At 36.2% G+C, this 18,078-nt stretch overlaps 1 protein-coding gene across 2 annotated transcripts in view; it reads left to right on the top strand.

The window, feature by feature from the left end:
* BTAF1 (B-TFIID TATA-box binding protein associated factor 1) overlaps positions 1-18,078 on the top strand; it is a 119,350-nt gene that overhangs the window by 19,472 nt on the left and 81,800 nt on the right. For both annotated transcript variants that reach the window (XM_049645416.1, XM_049645417.1), the window contains 5 exons: positions 636-750; positions 3,665-3,811; positions 11,557-11,720; positions 14,190-14,326; positions 17,721-17,850. In XM_049645416.1, the coding sequence (XP_049501373.1) occupies positions 636-750; positions 3,665-3,811; positions 11,557-11,720; positions 14,190-14,326; positions 17,721-17,850 (693 nt within the window). The remainder of the gene's footprint in view (positions 1-635; positions 751-3,664; positions 3,812-11,556; positions 11,721-14,189; positions 14,327-17,720; positions 17,851-18,078) is intronic.

The raw sequence follows: 18,078 nt of genomic DNA on the forward strand, positions 1-18,078 counted from the left end.
AGCTGAAATCGAGTCAGATGCTTAATTGACTGAGCTACCCAGGCTCCCTTATTCTTTATACTAGTTTTTTAACTCTTTGCAATAAGTAATGGGACGTCATGAAAATACATATTGTACTTTTTAGTATGTTAAAAGCTAGGTTATTTTTTAAATGCACTTAAGTATTTATTTTTTTTAATGTTTATTTTTGAGAGAGACACGGAGTGTGAGCGGGGGAGGGGCAGAGAGGGAGGGAGACACAGAATCCGAAGCCGGCTCCAGGCTCTGAGCTTCCAGCCCAGAGCCCAATGCGGGGCTCGCACTCACAAACTGCAAGATCATGACTTGAGCTGAAGTTGGATGCTTAACCGACTGAGCCACCCAGGTGCCCCAACGCTTAACTATTTTTTAAATAAAAGTTTCCTGTTTCCCTTTTTTAAGGTGTAGTGATATTTCCTGTGAATGATAGAATCTTGTAAACAGTAATTCCAAGGTGTATGTATTTATATGTATTCACATATATATCTATAATTTATATATAAAGCCCAAGTACTAAACTATAAATTAACAACAAGTAAATTTGTATTTCTCTGTTCTGGCTACCTTGAACAAACAATATTTTTTGGAGTAACTGTTGTATCTTTTAATTTTTTAAGGTGTTGATATATTTAAGGAGTACAAATTGGGATACCCGCATTGCAGCAGGACAGGCTGTTGAAGCTATAGTGAAAAATGTACCTGAGTGGAATCCAATACCAAGAACCAGACAAGGTGCTTTTAAGTGGTAAAAGTAGTTTGCAATAAAAATCTAACTGTAGAATTAATTATACTATACATTTTATATTTTAAAAATTACAGTTTTAATTTAAAGCCTTAATTTTCAGGTACAGCTTTGTCGGGAAATGACATTGAATAAGGTGATTTTCACCATGCTTTAAGATATTAGATAAATTATATTTTCATATATATTTTTTAAATTATTAATTCTATGCTTGATTTATGGAGATTATTGCTTCCCTCAACGAATTTATGTCCTTAAAAAAAAAAGGAAACTAAATCAGTGCAGTGTAAATATTTGAAAGTGTTTTCTCTTGTTACTGGGAGAATAGTGTAATTATTTTTTAAATTTAAGCACAGTTATATATGGATATTTGGAGGAGTCTTTAATTTCTTATGTGTCCTTTAGATATCTTGTAGTGGAAATTATTTTTCTGACTGCAATGATAGTTAAAAATGAATGTATGCTTTAAAAAATTTGTATGGCACAAAAATAGACACATAGACCAGTGGAATAGAATAGAGACTCCAGAATTGGACCCACAAAAGTATGGCCAACTAATCTTTGACAAAGCAGGAAAGAACATCCAATGGAAAAAAGACCGTCTCTTTAACAAATGGTGCTGGGAGAACTGGACAGCAACATGCAGAAGATTGAAACTAGACCACTTTCTTACACCATTCACAAAAATAAACTCAAAATGGATAAAGGACCTGCATGTGAGACAGAAAACCATCAAGACCCTAGAGGAGAAAGCAGGAAAAAACCTCTCTGACCTCAGCCACAGAAATTTGTTACTTGACACATCTCCACAGGCAAGGGAATTAAAAGCAAAAATGAACTATTGAGACCTCATGAAGATAAAAAGCTTCTGCACTTCAAAGGAAACAATCAACAAAACTAAAAGGCAACCAACGGAATGGGAAAAGATATTTGCAAATGACATATTGGACAAAGGGCTAGTATCCAAAATCTATAAAGAACTCACCAAACTCCACACCCGAAAAACAGATAATCCAGTGAAGAAATGGGCAGAAAACATGAATAGACACTTCTCTAAAGAAGACATCCGGATGGCCAACAGGCACATGAAAAGATGCTCAACGTCGCTCCTCATCAGGGAAATACACATCAAAACCACACTCAGATATCACCTCACGCCAGTCAGAGTGGCCAAAATGAACAAATCAGGAGACTATAGATGCTGGAGAGGATGTGGAGAAACGGGAACCCTCTTGCACTGTTGGTTGGAATATAAACTGGTGCAGACACTCTGAAAACAGTGTGGAGGTTCCTCAAAAAATTAAAAATAGATCTACCCTATGACCCAGCAATAGCACTGCTAGGAATTTACCCAAGGGATACAGGAGTGCTGATGCATAGGGGCACTTGTACCCCAATGTTTATAGCAGCACTTTTAACAATAGCCAAATTATGGAAAGAGCCTCAATGTCCATCAGCTGACAAATGGATAAAGATGTGGTTTATATATACAATGGAATACTACTTGGCAATGAGAAGAATGAAATATGGCCCTTTGTAGCAACATGGATGGAACTGGAGAGTGTTATGCTAAGTGAAATAAATCATACAGAGACAGGTACCATATGTTTTCACTCTTATGTGGATCCTGAGAAACTTACCAGAAGACCATGGGGGTGGGGAAGGAAAAAAAAAAGGGTTAGAGAGGGAGGGAGCCAAACCATAAGAGACTCTTAAAAAACAGAATAATCTGAGGGTTGATGGGGGTGGGAGGGAATGGAGGGTGGGTGATGGGTATTGGCGAGGGCATCTGTTGGGATGAGCACTGGGTGGTATGGAAACCAATTTGACAATAAATTTCATAAAAAAAAATTGTAAAGGTGTACATTTTAATTGAGAATATGGTGCAACCTGTTTTAATTTTCAAGTCACTTTGATAACTTCACTTTTATTATACATTTTAGCTTGTCTAAAATTTTTGCTTTAATTATCTAGCACCTGTTATTTTGAATGATTATATTAGTCTTCCCTCATCAAATGAAATACATGACCAGAAGTTATAACTTGTTCTAGAAAAGAGCTTCCTCTTTTTCAGCTTATTTCCATGCTTATTTTGGTATATAGAGATATTAGAACTCAGATTCTTTTTATAAAATAATAAATTAGTTACACCAGCATTAAAATTTATGGTAAGGTTACTTATCATCACTGGAAAATTTAAAGCAATTATGCTTTGTTTAATACATGAATTATATGCAAATACCTGCTAGGTAAATTATTAAGTCAGTGAACAGTTACAATAGATTTTCAAATTCATCATGGCATAACCTTTTTTTGGGAAGAATACAAAACATTTTACGGATACTTTTAGGCCTCAGATGGATGTATGATTTTTGCAATTTACCAGGAGATTATAATTTGCTCATATTATGAGGAGACCTATTGAATGAATAGTTTGCTTTGTGTCATAGATATTCCTCAGGTATAGGGAGGAATGATGCTTATTAGCTTATTATATATGAATATAGTATGTGAATATGTTTGTCTTCCAATTTTGCACTATAATGAACTCAGGCTATTACGTTGGTATTTTCGAACTGTTAAACAGTAAATGGAGACAGTATGGCATTTAGCATACGTTTTTCAATATGGGATGCATTTCTTCATATAATGTGCTTTTGTAGTCAAAAACAGCTATACCTACACCCACTGGCATTCTGATAGTTTGTAGAAGTGGGGGGGCTCCAACTAAATAGTTTATTCGTAAATAAGAGCTGATCATAAGTAAATCCACAGTAGCTTTTCTACTTAATTCTCCCTTTTACTTGTCTTAAAATGTTACCCAACCACCCCACATGATGCTGTTTTCTTTCATTCTATACTTTGACTTTATAATCAAATTAAATATTTTTCAACCTCATTTAGAATCTACTTCAGAAAGTGCTATGGAAGATTCACCTGCTACAGATCGCTTGAATTTTGACAGATTTGATATATGTAGATTGTTACAGCATGGGGCATCACTTTTGGGATCTGCTGGTGCAGAATTTGAAGTACAAGATGAAAAATCAGGTATGTAGTAGTCCGATAGAAGAAAATCTGAAATGTGTGTGTTCAGACTAATTTATTACTTGGCATGCTGTATATCACCCGTGCAAAATCAACATAGATGTTACAAAATGTAAATTGACTGAAGTTTGCAGTTGGGGAGGTGGAGTCCCTGTGGGTGGAGAAGATAACCAAAAATATTTGGATCTAATGTACCATATGAATATTTTCTTTTCAGTGACTTTGTACTATATCTGTGCATTGTTAATATATACATACTAGTAGGGGCGCCTGGGTGGCTCAGTCGGTTAAGCGTCCGACTTCAGCTCAGGTCATGATCTCGCGGTCCGTGAGTTCGAGCCCCGTGTCGGGCTCTGGGCTGATGGCTCAGAGCCTGGAGCCTGCTTCCGATTCTGTGTCTCCCTCTCTCTCTGCCCCTTCCCCGTTCATGCTCTGTCTCTCTCTGTCTCGAAAATAAATAAAACGTTAAAAAAAAAATTAAAAAAAAATATATACATACTAGTATTTGAACAGGCATTTTATTATGTATTAGAGAAATTATAAAGTGTGACCCAAGAGCCTCAGTTGAATAGATTTTTTTCTTTCAAGTTTATTTATTTTGAGAGAAGGAGAGAGGGAAGAAGAGAGAGAGAGTCTCTAGCAGGCCCCGTGCTGTCGGCGCAGACCCCAACATGGGGCTCACATTCATGAACCATGAGATCATGACCAGAGCCGAACTCAAGATGGTTAAAACCGACTGAGCCACCCAGGTTCTCCCAGTTGAGTAGATTTTAAAAGCCTGGATTAGTACAGATTGTGATACTGTTTTCACAATTCTGGACATTTGGGAGACTGTATGACAGTTTTCTTTTTTTTCTTTTTTATCTTTTTTATCTTTTTTATCATGTGTTTTAAATTTTAAATAATTGGATCTACTCATGCTGGTGACCAAAGCAAACACTAAAAATGAAAAATAAATGTTGGGTAGGTCCTTGTCCCATTATCTTTAAACTTATAGAATCCATCTGGATGTAAAATAATGTTTTGGCCATTCAGGATTCATGCTTTGAGTGGAAAAAACCTTGATGTTTTTGATGGATTTCTGTAAGTAAATAAGTTGCTCTTTTGCCTAAGACCAAAAGAGAACAGGTTTTGTTGCTAATAAAATTAGTTATTACTCAAAGCATATCTGTCTAGCTAAGTTAATGAAGTGATCTTCACTTGTTCCTCTTAAAAAAAAAAAAAAAGGCAAACAGGGCGCCTGGGTGGCTCAGTCGGTTAAGCGTCCGACTTCAGCTCAGGTCATGATCTCGTGGTCCTTGAGCTTGAGCCCCACATCAGGCTCTGTGCTGACACCTCAGAGCCTGGAGCCTGCTTAAGATTCTGTGTCTCCCTCTCTCTCTGCTCCTCCCCTGCTCTGTCTCTCAAAAATAAATAAACATTAAAAAAAAAGACAAATACCTATTAACTCTTAATATGGTTTCTTTCTTCCTTCTTTTTTTTTTTTTTTTTTTTTTTTTAAAGTTTATTTATTTTGAGAGAAGGAGCAGGAAAGGGGCAGAGAGAAGGAGAGAGAGAATCCCAAGCAGGGATTTGACTGGGGGCTCAATCCCACAGACTGCGAGATCATGACCTGAGCCAAAGTCAAGCGTCAGACACTCAACTGAGTCACCAAGGCACCCCAGTATGGTTTCTGTTGAAAGATCTTTGGTTGACCTCAGAACAACATAGGTTTTTGAAATGTGTGGGTACACTTATATGTGTTTTTTTCTTTGATAAATATAGTACAGTACTGTAATTATGTTTTCCTTATGACTTTTAATTTTTAATTTTTTTTAAGGTTTATTTTATTTTTGAGAGAGAGAGAGAGAGAGAGAGAGAGCGAGCATGAATTGGGGAGGGGCAGAGGGAGAGAGGGGGATACAGAATCTGAAACAGATTCTAGGCTTCCAGCTCTTAGGAGCCTGACCCAGGGCTCAAACTGTGGAATGGCTAGATCATGGCCTGAGCCAAGGTCAGAGGCCCAACCTACTGAGCCACCCAGGCACCCCTCCTTATGATTTTCTTAATAACACTTTTCTTTTCTCTAGCTTATTGTAAGAATATGTAGTGTATAATATATAAATACATGTTCATCGATTGTTTATGTTATTGGTGAGGTTTCTGATCAACAGGAGACTATTAGTAGTTAAGTTTTTGGGGACTCAGAAGTTACACAGATTTTTAACTGCTTGGGGGATTGGTGTCCCTAACCCTTGTGTGTTGTTCAAGGGTCAATTGTAGTTTAATTATTTTTGGAGAGAATTAAAAGGAGAATTTGGTTAAGTTCCAGAAAAGCATAGTTTTTCTAATGTGGGAGGTAGAAGTCATTTCAAAAACTTTCCAATTTGAAAAAAGTTCTCTCTCAACAGTAAGCTTACTAATTTTACTATTGTCATCATATCAGAGATCATTGGTCCTTATCCAGGAGTAAAAGTCAGTGTCCCCCTGTCACTTAAAAAAATACGTGTTTGGTCTTATCTTAGAAATTCTGATTTAATAGGTCTGTGGAGAGCTCTAGGTCTTTGTATTTAAAAGAAAAAACTACACAGGTGACTCTGATATGTAACCAGGATTGGGAACCCCAGTTTTGGGGGAACTTGGATTTTAATGATGATAAGTCACAGTATGCTCAACAGTGCTCATTTAAAATCCTCTAATTAGATTTTCTTTAAATGTCTCATCTGTTTGTTTCCTCATATGTGAAGGACACATACATGATTTGTATAGGTGCTAGTCTGATTTTCCTTTGCAGTTGTGTGGGTTACTTTCTGCCGTAGGACTTTGCCTGAAATGAGAGGACTGATTTTGGACTTCTGTGTGTCATGGACTTGTGATCCAGCAGTCTTTGCTTTTGGATGCCTAGTGTTTTTCTCTCCAGGTAGAGCAGCCTTAAATTTTTAAAAAAATAGCTTTGTTGAGACATAATTCACATACCATACAATTCACTCATTTTTAAAGCATACAGTTCAGTGGTGTTTAGTATATTCATAGATATGTGCAGTCAGTTTTAGAGTATTTTCCTTATCTCAAGAAGAAACCCTGTATCCTTTGGCTATCAACCTCCTACACCCTTCTTTCTTCCCTCCCTTTCTGGGCCCTAAGCATCTTTCTGTCTCTCTAGATTTGCCTATCCTGGACAGTTCTTATCAATGGAATCATCTAAAATACGGTCTTTTGCAACTGGCTTCTTAGCAGAATGTTTCCAAGGTTTATCCGTTTTGTAGTAAAAGTACTTCATTTTGATTCCCTCTATAGTTTTTATTCCTGTTATAGGATGTGTCAGTTTTTTAATTGTGGTAGACTATAGATAACAAAATTTACATCTTAACTATTTTTAAATGTATAATTCAATAATATTAAGTACATTTACACTGTTGTGCAGCTGATCTTCAGAACTCTTTCTGTGTTTCAAAACTGGAACTTTATACAGTAGTCTTATCCATAAAGGATACATTCCAAGACTCCAGTGGATGCCTGAAAACGTAGATATTACCAAACTCTGTATATACCATTTTTTCTTCTACATACAAAGCTATGATAAAGTTTAGTTTATGAATTAGGCACAGTAAGAGGTTGACAACAATATCTAATAATAGAAGTATTATAACAGTATACTTTAATAAAGGTTATAGAAATCTCTCTTGAAATATCTTACTGTATTGTACTTCACCTTCTTGTGATGATATGAGATGATAAAATGCCTGTTTGATGAGATGAAGTAAGGTGAATGACATAGGCATTGTGATGTAGTGTTAAGCTACTCTCTTCTTTATTTCTTTTTTATTTTTTTTCAATGTTTATTTTTAGAGAGAGACAGAGCATGAGTGGGGGAGGGGCAGAGAGAGAGGGAGATACAGAATCCTAAGCAGGCTCCAGGCTCCGAACTGTCAGCACAGAGCCTGACATAGGGCTTGCACCCGCTGATTTCTGCCAAACACCGCAGCCTGAGACTGAGCATCCAAGAGTGGGAGGCCATCACCCACAATCCTGCAGAGAGAGAGAGAGAACAGAGAACACCTTTGGCTCATTTGTGATCATGTGATGTTCAGTGTCATGTACTACTAGCATTGCAAGACATTGCTCATTTATCAAGTTAAAATTTATTAGAAATGTTTGCTTGTCTTGCAGAATACTCACAGAACAAGTTACTCGCAATCCGGGGGTTTACTGTAAAAGTTTTTGTATGGACGTGTTTTCCTTTCTCCTGTATGGCTACCCAAGAGTGCAATTGCTTGATCATGTGGTAACTATGTTTTACCATATGAGGAAATGCCAGACTGTTTTCTAAACTTGCTCTACCACTTTACATTCCATCAGCAGTATATGAGGATTTTGATTTCTCCGTGTCCTTGCCAACACTTGTTCTTAACTGACTGATTATAACCATACTAGTTAGTGAATGTGAAGTGATATCTTATAGTTTTGACTTGCATGTTCCTGATGATTCATGACATTGAACATCTTTTCATGTGTTTATTGACTGTTTGTGTATCTTCTTTGAACTGTCTATTCACATCCTTTGCCTATTTTTTAAATGAGATTCTTGTCTTTTATTATTGAGTTGTAAGAGTTCTTTATATATTCTAAGTACAAATCTCCTATTGGTGACTTACAAACATATCCTCCCATTCCGAATTCTCTTTTTACTTTCTAGATGATAGCCTTTGAAGCACAAAAGTTAATAATTTTGATGAAGTGCATCTTATCTTTTTCTTTTTTTTTTTTCAAATTTTTGATATCATGTCTAAGAAGCTATTGCCAAATCTAAGGTTATTTACTCCTGTGTTTTTTTCTAAGAGTTTTAGAGCTTTAGCTCTTATATTATCATGTATTTGACCCATTTTGAGTTAATTTTTGTGGTGTTGTGAGGTTAAGGGTTTAACTTCATTATTTTGCATGTAGTTAACCTGTTGTGTCAACACCTTTTTTGAAAAGAACTTAATGATGTTGGCACCATTGTTGAAAACCAATTGGCCATAGAACTATAGTTTTATTTCTGGACTCTCAGTTCTGTTCCACTGATGTCTATCTTTATGCCAGTATCTCATTGTCCTGGTTACTTTGGCTTTGTGATAAGTGTTAAAATCAAGAAGCTTGAGCCTCCAGTTTGTTTTGTTTTGTTTTCTTTTTCAGGATTGTTATGGATGTTTCTGGTTCCATATGAATTTTGGGATCAGTTTTTCAGTGTCTCCAGAAAAGTCAGCTGGCATTTTGATAGGAATTGTGATTCTGTATCAGTTTGGGAAGTATTACAGTCTTAACGATAGTAATTGTGTTATGATCCATGAACATGGAATGTTTTTTCATTTACTTAGATCTTTAATTTCTTTCACCAGGATTTTTGTAGTTTTCAGAGTATAAGTTTTAAGTTTTGCTTGTAATGATATTGTAAGTAGAATTGTTTTTTTAATCTCATTTTCAGGTTTTCTTTAGGTCTTTTTTTGCCCCCTCCCTGTTCTTCATACTGGGTACTTTTATTCCTCTCATCTTTAAATTCACTTATGCTTTGTCTGATATTTCCATTCAGACGTTAGGCCCACTCTGATTTTTAAAATTTCAGATTCTGTATAGTTCAGTCCAGATCTACTTTTTTTTTTTTTTAAATGCCTTTATTGGCATATTTTGCACATCATATAATTCACCCTTTACAAGTATATGGTTCTTTCAGCTTCTTTTTTATAGTTTCTGTTTCTTTCTTTTTTTTTTTTAACTTTAATTTTTTTTTTTTGAGAGCGAGCATGAGCAGGGGAGGGGCAGAGAAAGAGGGAGAGAGAATCCCAAGCAGGCTCCCTATGGTCAGTTTGGAGTTGTATGTAGGACTCAAACCCACAAAGCACGAGATCATGACCTGAGCCAAAGCCAAGAGTCAGATGCTGGGGCACCTGGGTGACTCAGTCGTTCAAGGTGTCCGACTTTGGCGGTCTGTGAGTTTGAGCCCCGCGTTGGGCTCTGTGCTGACGGCTTGGAGCCTGGAGCCTGCCCTGGATTCTGTGTCTCCCTCTCTCTCTGCCCCTCCCCTGCTCACATACTCTGTCTCTCTCTTAAAAAGAAACATTAAGGAAAAAAAACTTAAAAAAAAAGAGTCTGACACTTAACCGACTGAGCCACCCAGGTGCCCCTATGGTTTGTTTCTTTATTGAGGTATTCTGTATTCTCATTGTGACAGTATCTTCCTTATTAACCATTGTTAAACTCGCTGTTTAAAAATCATGTGTTCTAATTCTAACATCTGGGTCATCTCAGAGTTGGTCTTCCTTAATTTTCTTTTGAGAGTGGGATACATTTTTTGATTCTTTGTATGTTGCTTAATTTTGAATTCTGTCCCTCACGTGATAAATGCTATATATATTGTTTAGGCTGGATTCCGTTATATTCTTCGAAAAAGGATTTTGGTTTGATTTTTTCTTTTTTTGCTTGTTTTAGCAGGCATTTAAGTATGTGAAACTCAAATTGCAATTCCTCTGAGATGGACAACAGCTCAAATCTCAATTCACTTTTTAGCTTTAGCTGGACTGTTTGGAGTCTGCCATGTGCTCACATAGTTTATAATTAAGCTAGAGTTTTGGCTGAGGTTTTACAGAATTTGGGTCTTCTCTCTGGCTCTCTCTTTTTTGGGTTTTCTTTACCTTTCAGTGGCTATAGTGAACTTTAACTCTTTTTCCTCTAGTTCCTCAAACTAGGAAGACTGGAGGCTCTTTTTTTTTTTTTTTTTTTTTAATGTTAGAGGAAGAACATGAGCAGGGGAGAGGGGGCAGCGAGAGAGAAAGAGAGAGAGAGAGAGAGACAGAATTCCAAGCAGGTTCTGCACTGCCAGCGCAGAGCCCAGTGCAGGACTGGAACTCACAAGCCATGAGATCATGACCTAAGCTAAAATCAAGAGTCAGACACTTAACCAACTGAGCCATCCAGGTGCCCCAAGTATGCAACTCTTGATCTCAAGGTCGTGAGTTCAAGCTCCATGATGGTTGTGGAGAATGGATGAATGAATAAATAAATAAAATTGGTTTATTTCCATAAGCATGAATCTCCTTTTATATATACTTGATAATTGATAGTGGGGCAATGGTGGGATCTCAGTGAAAATTCCTAGAATGTTTTGTTAGTGAGAATACTATTTTTCTTTTTAATGTTTATTTATATTTGAGAGAGATAGTATGTGAACGGGGAGGGGCAGAGAGAGACAGAAAGAGAATCTGAAACAGGTTCGAAGCTCTCATCTGTCAGCACAGACCTGACGCAGGGCTCGAATTCACAAGCTGTGAGATCATGACGTGAGCCGAATTTGGATACTTCACCGACTGAGCCACCCAGGTGCCCCTAGAACACTATTTTTCAATCATAGTTAGATAATAGAGTTTATGACATGTTCAAATTGTGAGTATGATTTGTTTTATTGTCAGGAGGAGTGGTTTTTGTTTGTTTTTAAATGTTTATTTATTTTGAGAGAAAGTGCATGTGTTAGCAGGGGAGGGGCAGAGAGAGATAGGGAGAGCATCCCAAGCAGACTCGGCGCTGTTAGCACAGAGCCTGACGTGGGGCTCGGTCCCATGAACCGTGAGATCGTTACCTGAGCCGAAATTAAGAGTTGGACTTTAACTGACTGAGCCACCTCCTGAGAGGGGTGTTGTAATAGTTAAAATTTTTTTACTTTTAATCAAGTTTGATCTTCATTGATTAGAAAACTTCTTACCTGATTTGGAGGAAATGTATTTCTTTTCTGTTTAAAGGTGAAGTGGATCCTAAAGAGAGGATAGCACGCCAACGGAAACTATTACAAAAGAAACTTGGTCTTAATATGGGAGAAGCCATTGGAATGAGTACTGAAGAACTCTTCAATGATGAAGATCTGGATTATACTCCAACTTCAACAGCCCTTGTAAATAAACAACCTGTAGGTAAAATCTTTGGTTTTTTGACTGCAAGTAATACAAGGGTTTTGCTTCATCTTGCCATGTTATTGCAATGAAAAAAAATGCTGTTGCTCATTGCGGCTTGTTCCACCATAATTTAGTATTTAGTGTCTTCATGAATTGGATTTCTGGTAACAGATCCTAAAGAGATAGAAGTTCAGCCTACCTTATAAACTCTGGATTGACTGTTGGATAAAAGCTGTGGTGGGCCTTTTGGAGCCACTGCTATTGAGAGATCCCAGTTGCACCAATTGCTTTTTCCTTTGTTCTTCAGTGGAAAAAAAAAAAAAGTAAATGTTAGAGTAGAGGATAGTAAGGGCTAGTATGATATTAGAAATCTTTAGAGCAGTGATTTATTCTTTTATTTGGCAAAGTAACAGATATGATAAGAAAATTTTCAAACAATGAAAAAAGGTATACAATATGAAGTAAAAAGTTTTTAATAATTGATGGATATGCATGTCCCCGTGCCCCACAGGCAACCCTTCATGAATTACTTGTACATGCAGACACAGGTATTTGTATTTTAAGCCATATTTATCTTTTCCCATTTCATGTAGCTGAATATATCAGTATATACAGATTGATCATGTATTTTTTTGATAGCTTCATTCTCTTTTGTTTTATGGATGTACCATAATTTTGCTCTGTATTTCTCCCTTTTCTCCATTCTTCAAATTCCCGTTGGATGCTCACAAGCTGCTGCTGCTTTTTTAATGTCCCAAACTGCTTAAGCTCCAGTAAAAAAGCTGTGGCTCTCTCCTAAGAAAAATTCACATGCAACTGAAATATTAACATTCAAGGGGGTTGGTATTCTTTCCTCTTGCCACTGCAGTATCTTTTTAGAGTTTCCTGGTCCTTATTAAGAATTCTTGCTTTGCAGTCATGAAACGCTTATCTTGTCTTTCTTTTGGCCTTTTCCTTTATACTGGTCCTCTAAACCATCAGAATTTTCGAACCTTTCTTTAGGGTTAATGGAGTATGTGTTGATGAATAACTTTTGCAGACAAAAATAAAAGAACATTCCTGAGGAAAAAAGAGTATAAAGAGGCAGAAAATATGACAACTATAAAGAAACAGAAAGAAATGAGGTGCAAAGAGAAGCATGAGGTGTAAATAAAAAATAAAAATAGAATAAAGGGAACAAAAATGTAGTAATGTGATCATAGTGTGGTTATCGTGTATGGTATAAGAAAAAAGATGAGCCAAGTATATTAGAGAAGATGGGGTATGGACAGAATAGTTGTATGTAGGATGGGCAGCAGAGACTTTGAGGTTTGTGAGATCCAAGTTGGGTTGGCCTTATATGTCATGGACCTTTGGGAGGAGGTGCTTAATGTTACTTGTTGCCATAGGTTTATCATTGCTTGTATATGCGCCATTGGTCTCTGGACTAAGACCGTAGTGGGGTATCCATACCAGTGACCCAAATTAGTGGTCAAAGTGAATTTTAGTTGAATCTTAAATCAGTTAAGGGCAGAAAGGATTTTTAGGCTTGAACTGAAAGCCTTTATAATGTCTCCCATGAATGGAAAAGACAGCAAAAAACAGTAGATAGTGATGGCTTAAGAGAAAAGGAGCAATATGAGTTAAGTTGACTATAGGATGCTGGATCACTTATGCCTATAATTTTTTTCAATAGGTGATATTGAAATTAATTAATATTAATTAATATTAATTAATTAAGAATATTAATTAATATTCTTTATTCTTACAACTTTAGGGTGGTATTACAGTTTTTTTGTTTGTTTTATTTTTATTTTAAACCCTATATAGTTAATATACAGTGTTATTAGTTTTGGGTGTACAATGTATTGATTCAACAATTCTATGTTACTTGGAGTTAAGGTAAGTGTACTCTTAATCTTTTTCACCTGTTTCACTCATTCCACCCACCTCCCCTCTGGTACCATCAATTTGTTCTCTATGATTAATAAGAGTCTGTTTTTTGGTTTTTCTTTTTCTTTTTTTTGTTTTGTTTCTTAAAGTCCACATATGAGTGAAATCATGGTGATTGTCCTTCTCTGACTTATTTTGCATAGTGTTATACTCTAGATCTATCCAGTTGTTGCAAATCGCAAGATTTGGTTCTTTTTTATGGCTGAGTAATATTCCATTGTATCTGTGTACCACCACATCTTTATTACTGTGGTCATTTTGAAGTATCACCTTTTCAAAACCCTATCTGTGGGTTATGATCATACATTTGTGCTACATCGGTGACAAAAAAAGTTAAGAAACATACAAACATCTGCTGAGAATTGGAAGAATAGGAAATAAGGAATAAAAGAGTGAAATTATGGTAATAACCATATAACAGAATAGCATGAAGCTGTCAAACTGTGGTCAGTTTGGATATAGTGAAATTTATAGACTTAGTACTCTTCTGAGGCTGTGGGTATTTATTTTAACTTCAAAAGTTCAAACTCAGCATTCTTTTATTCTTTTAGACTCTCCAGGCAGCTGAATTGATTGACTCAGAATTTCGAGCAGGAATGAGCAGTAGACAAAAGAACAAAGCTAAAAGAATGGCCAAGTTATTTGCAAAACAGAGATCCAGAGATGCAGTGGAAACTAATGAAAAGAGGTAGTAATTTTTTTTTTTTTTGCTTATTCATTTAAAACAGTGATGCTTTATAGATTAAATTTGTGTCTGCTTGATTTTTAAAAACATTTGCTGACATTGTCTTTAGCTGTGGAGTACCATTTGGATTGTCTTGCTGAATTGTCAGAGATTATTTATTATTACTATGGACTAGGACAGCTTCCCCAGAATAATCCACATATGCAGATTTATTTTTCCTTACCAATTATGACCTTTGAATGGGGGCTGAAGATCTTCCGAGGGAAGTGCATTCCAGGCAGAGGGAACAAATGTAAATGCCTTAATCATAGACTATTCAAGAAATAGAAAGAAAGGCAGTATATCTAGGATGAGTAGACGGAGGTGAGGGTAGGACCGAGTGAAGTCAGAGAGGTGGTCTAAGGGCCACAAGTTTGTTTTTATTTTTGTTTTTTTTTTCATGTTTATGTGAGAGAGAGAGAGAGAGAGAGAGAGAGAGAGACAGTGTAAGGGGAGAAGGGGCAGAGAGAGGAAGACACAGAATCCGAAGCAGGCTCCAAGTTCTGACCTGTCAGCACAGAGCCTGACATGGGGCTCGAACCCACGAACTGCGAGATCATGACTTGAGCCGAAGTCGGACACTTAACCAACTGAGCCACCCAGGTGCCCCTAAGGGCCACAAGTTAAGAATATTGATTAGTATAGAACTGTCACAGTGTTACATCATCTGTCTTCTAGCCTGATGGCTAGACCAAATAGGAGGTAGTAATCCAAGTTTATTTACTTAATCTTGTAGGAAAGAACTCTGGATAAAATCACTGTCCACATTTTTTTAATGAATTAATAAAAGTGGTATCTGTGTATGGTCTGGAACAGCATTTCTAAAAGAGTGGTTCAAAACAACCTTGAGAAGCACTTTGAGGGGTGTGTTAAAATGCAGATTTTCATTTTCATTTAACAGAGCTGAATGGGGCATTCATTAAAATGCCCCATTCAGCTCTGTTAAATCAGAATCTTTTATGGTGTTCTAGAAATGTTTGAGTAATTAAACACATGAAAACTTACAAAGTTTTTTTTGCAGATGACAGGACCTTTTGTTTTTTCCGTTTATAAATATAAAGCTAAAATGTAAGTGTTTACAGTATTTATTTAAAAACTAGGTGCAAAGGGAGTAAATAATAAACATCTACTTGGTATAAATTTTTACTTGTTAAGTTGTTCAGTATGAAATTTTAATTGAACTTCATTAAACTACAGAGTTTTTTAAGTAAACAACTTATTAGGATTGTATATAGTAACCTAATAGGTTTCTATTGGCTTTATTTGTATAAGCACTTTTACCCAAATATTTGAATATAGAAATAGTAGACTTTATTTTTCAGAGTTTATGATTCATTCATTACACAAATATTTACTGAATACCTTCTGAGTGCTAGATACTGTTCTAAGCCCTTAGGATGCATTGGTGAATAAAATAGATAATTCTGCCTTCATGGAACTTACATTCTGGAGGAAAAAATGAATAAGGGAGAAGATAAGTAGAGGCATCTGGCTGGCTCAGTTGGTAGAGCATTCAACTCTTGATCTTAGGGTTATAAGTTCAAGCTCCATGTTGGGTGTAGAGATTACTTAAACATAAAATCTTTTTTTTTTTTTTTTTTTTTTTTTTTTTTTTTTTTTAAAGGGGGATAAGTAGGAGTGCCTGGGTGGCTCAGTTGGTTAAGCATCTGACTTCAGCTCAGGTCATGATCTCACAGTTCATGAGTTCAAACCCCACCTTGGGCTCTGTGCTGATAGCTCAGAGCCTGAGCCTGCTTCAGATTCTGTATCTCCTTCTCTCTCTACCTCACCCCCTGCTCACACTCTGTCTCTCTCTCTCTCCCTCTCTCTCAAAATAAATAAACATTTTAAAAAAAGAATATAGGAGCACCTGGGTGTCTTAGTTGGTTAAGAGTTTCACTTTGGCTCAGGTCATGATCTCATGGTTCGTGAGTTCAAGCCCCACATCGGGCTCTGTGCTGACAGGTCAGAGCCTGGAGCCTACTTCAGATTCTGTGTCTCCCTCTTTCTCTACCCCTCCCCAACTTGTGCTCTGTCTCTTTCTCGCAAAAATAAATAAACATTAAAAAAAACTAAAAGATAAGTAAATATATATATGTATGTATACACACACACATATATGTGTATATGCATATATCATGTTAATGATAAGAGTTAAGTAGGAAAAAGGAGATAAAACAAGGAAGGAACATGTGAAATGTGTTGTGGGGAGAACATTTGAAATTTTAGATAAGGATAGTCAGGTATTCACAGAAGTGACTTTTCTTTAAAGATCTGAAAGGAGTGAGGATACGAGTCCTATGAATATTTGGAAAAGACATTCCAAATAGAGGGAACATAAGGGCAAATGTCTGGAAGGAGAAAAATGCTTAACAAGTTCAAGGGGAGTAAGGTGGCCAACCAGTGTTTCTAGATTGGAGAGAATTAGGGGAAGAGTAATAGAGAATGAGACTGAGGAAGGTTAGATTTCTTTCATCACATTTATTTTTTTGTTTGTTTATATAAGTCTATTTTAAGAGATAGCACAAGTGGAGGAGGGGCAGAGAGAGGGGGAGAGAGAATCCCAAGCAGGCTCCGCACTATCAGCGAAAAGCTGAAGAGCCTGATGTGGGGCTCAGACTCATGAACCACAAGATCATGACCTGAGCTGAAACCAAGAATTGGACACTTAACCAACTGAGCCATCTAGGTGCCCCTCTTTCATCACCTTTAGAAAAAATGGTTGGCCAAATAAGTCACATTATTAAGATACGGGGGATATTTTAGAAAATAGTGCTGTATGTACCTCAACTGTGCTGATTGTCTTTTCTGTTAATACTGAATAAAGTGGTTTTGTCTTCTCATTTGTTATGTTTTATTATTATGCTAGCCTCAATATTTTTTTTCTAGTCATAAAGTAACATTTCTTCAGATTTTCTGGACACATTTTTCATTGGTCATTTATCTCTTTTTTAAAGAGCTAGTAGGACTATAGTGTGTTACTCAGTGCATTAGTTTCCTCTTGGGTAGAAAAGCCTAGAAAAGTTAAGCTGGGCCAGATTTAGGTTGTTAGGCCAAGGGAGTTTAAAATGAAAAGGAGAAGAGCTGGTTGAAGAGAGGAAGAAAGAAAGACTGTTAAATTTGTGATTCAGTTTGAAAGCAAGAATTCATGAACCTATTTTACATTCGTTAGTGAGAGTAGGGGAATATATTTTGCTCAAAACTTTTTACATGGTTGATCTTACTTATTTGATATATGAAGTTTTAAGTAAACCATGAATGTGGCAAAACAAATGTTCATATGATGTATTCTTTTACATTCACTGTGGTTCACATTATTCTTTATTCACTTTTTAAAATGGTGACTTTTATTTTTTAGCAATGATAGCACTGATGGGGAACCAGAAGAAAAGAGACGAAAAATAGCAAATGTTGTTATTAATCAGTCTACAAATGATTCCAAAGTTTTGATTGATAATATTCCAGACAGTTCTTCCTTACTTGAAGAGGTACTATTGAAATACCCTAAAGTGTCTTTTGAAATTGTTTATAATTTTTTCATACTGATGTGTCAGCAGGTAATAATCTATCCATTGAGAGAAATTTTATTGTATCTTTACTTCATTAGTAAAAATTTTAATTATTAAAATTTTTAAAGCATATTTTTACTAGACCTACAAATAAATACACTTTTATTAAGTTACTTAAATTGTTAGCATAAAACAGACCTTTTGAAT

Source organism: Panthera uncia, chromosome D2 (genome assembly GCF_023721935.1).
Source record: "Panthera uncia isolate 11264 chromosome D2, Puncia_PCG_1.0, whole genome shotgun sequence".
In the NCBI taxonomy this organism is placed as follows: domain Eukaryota; kingdom Metazoa; phylum Chordata; class Mammalia; order Carnivora; family Felidae; genus Panthera; species Panthera uncia.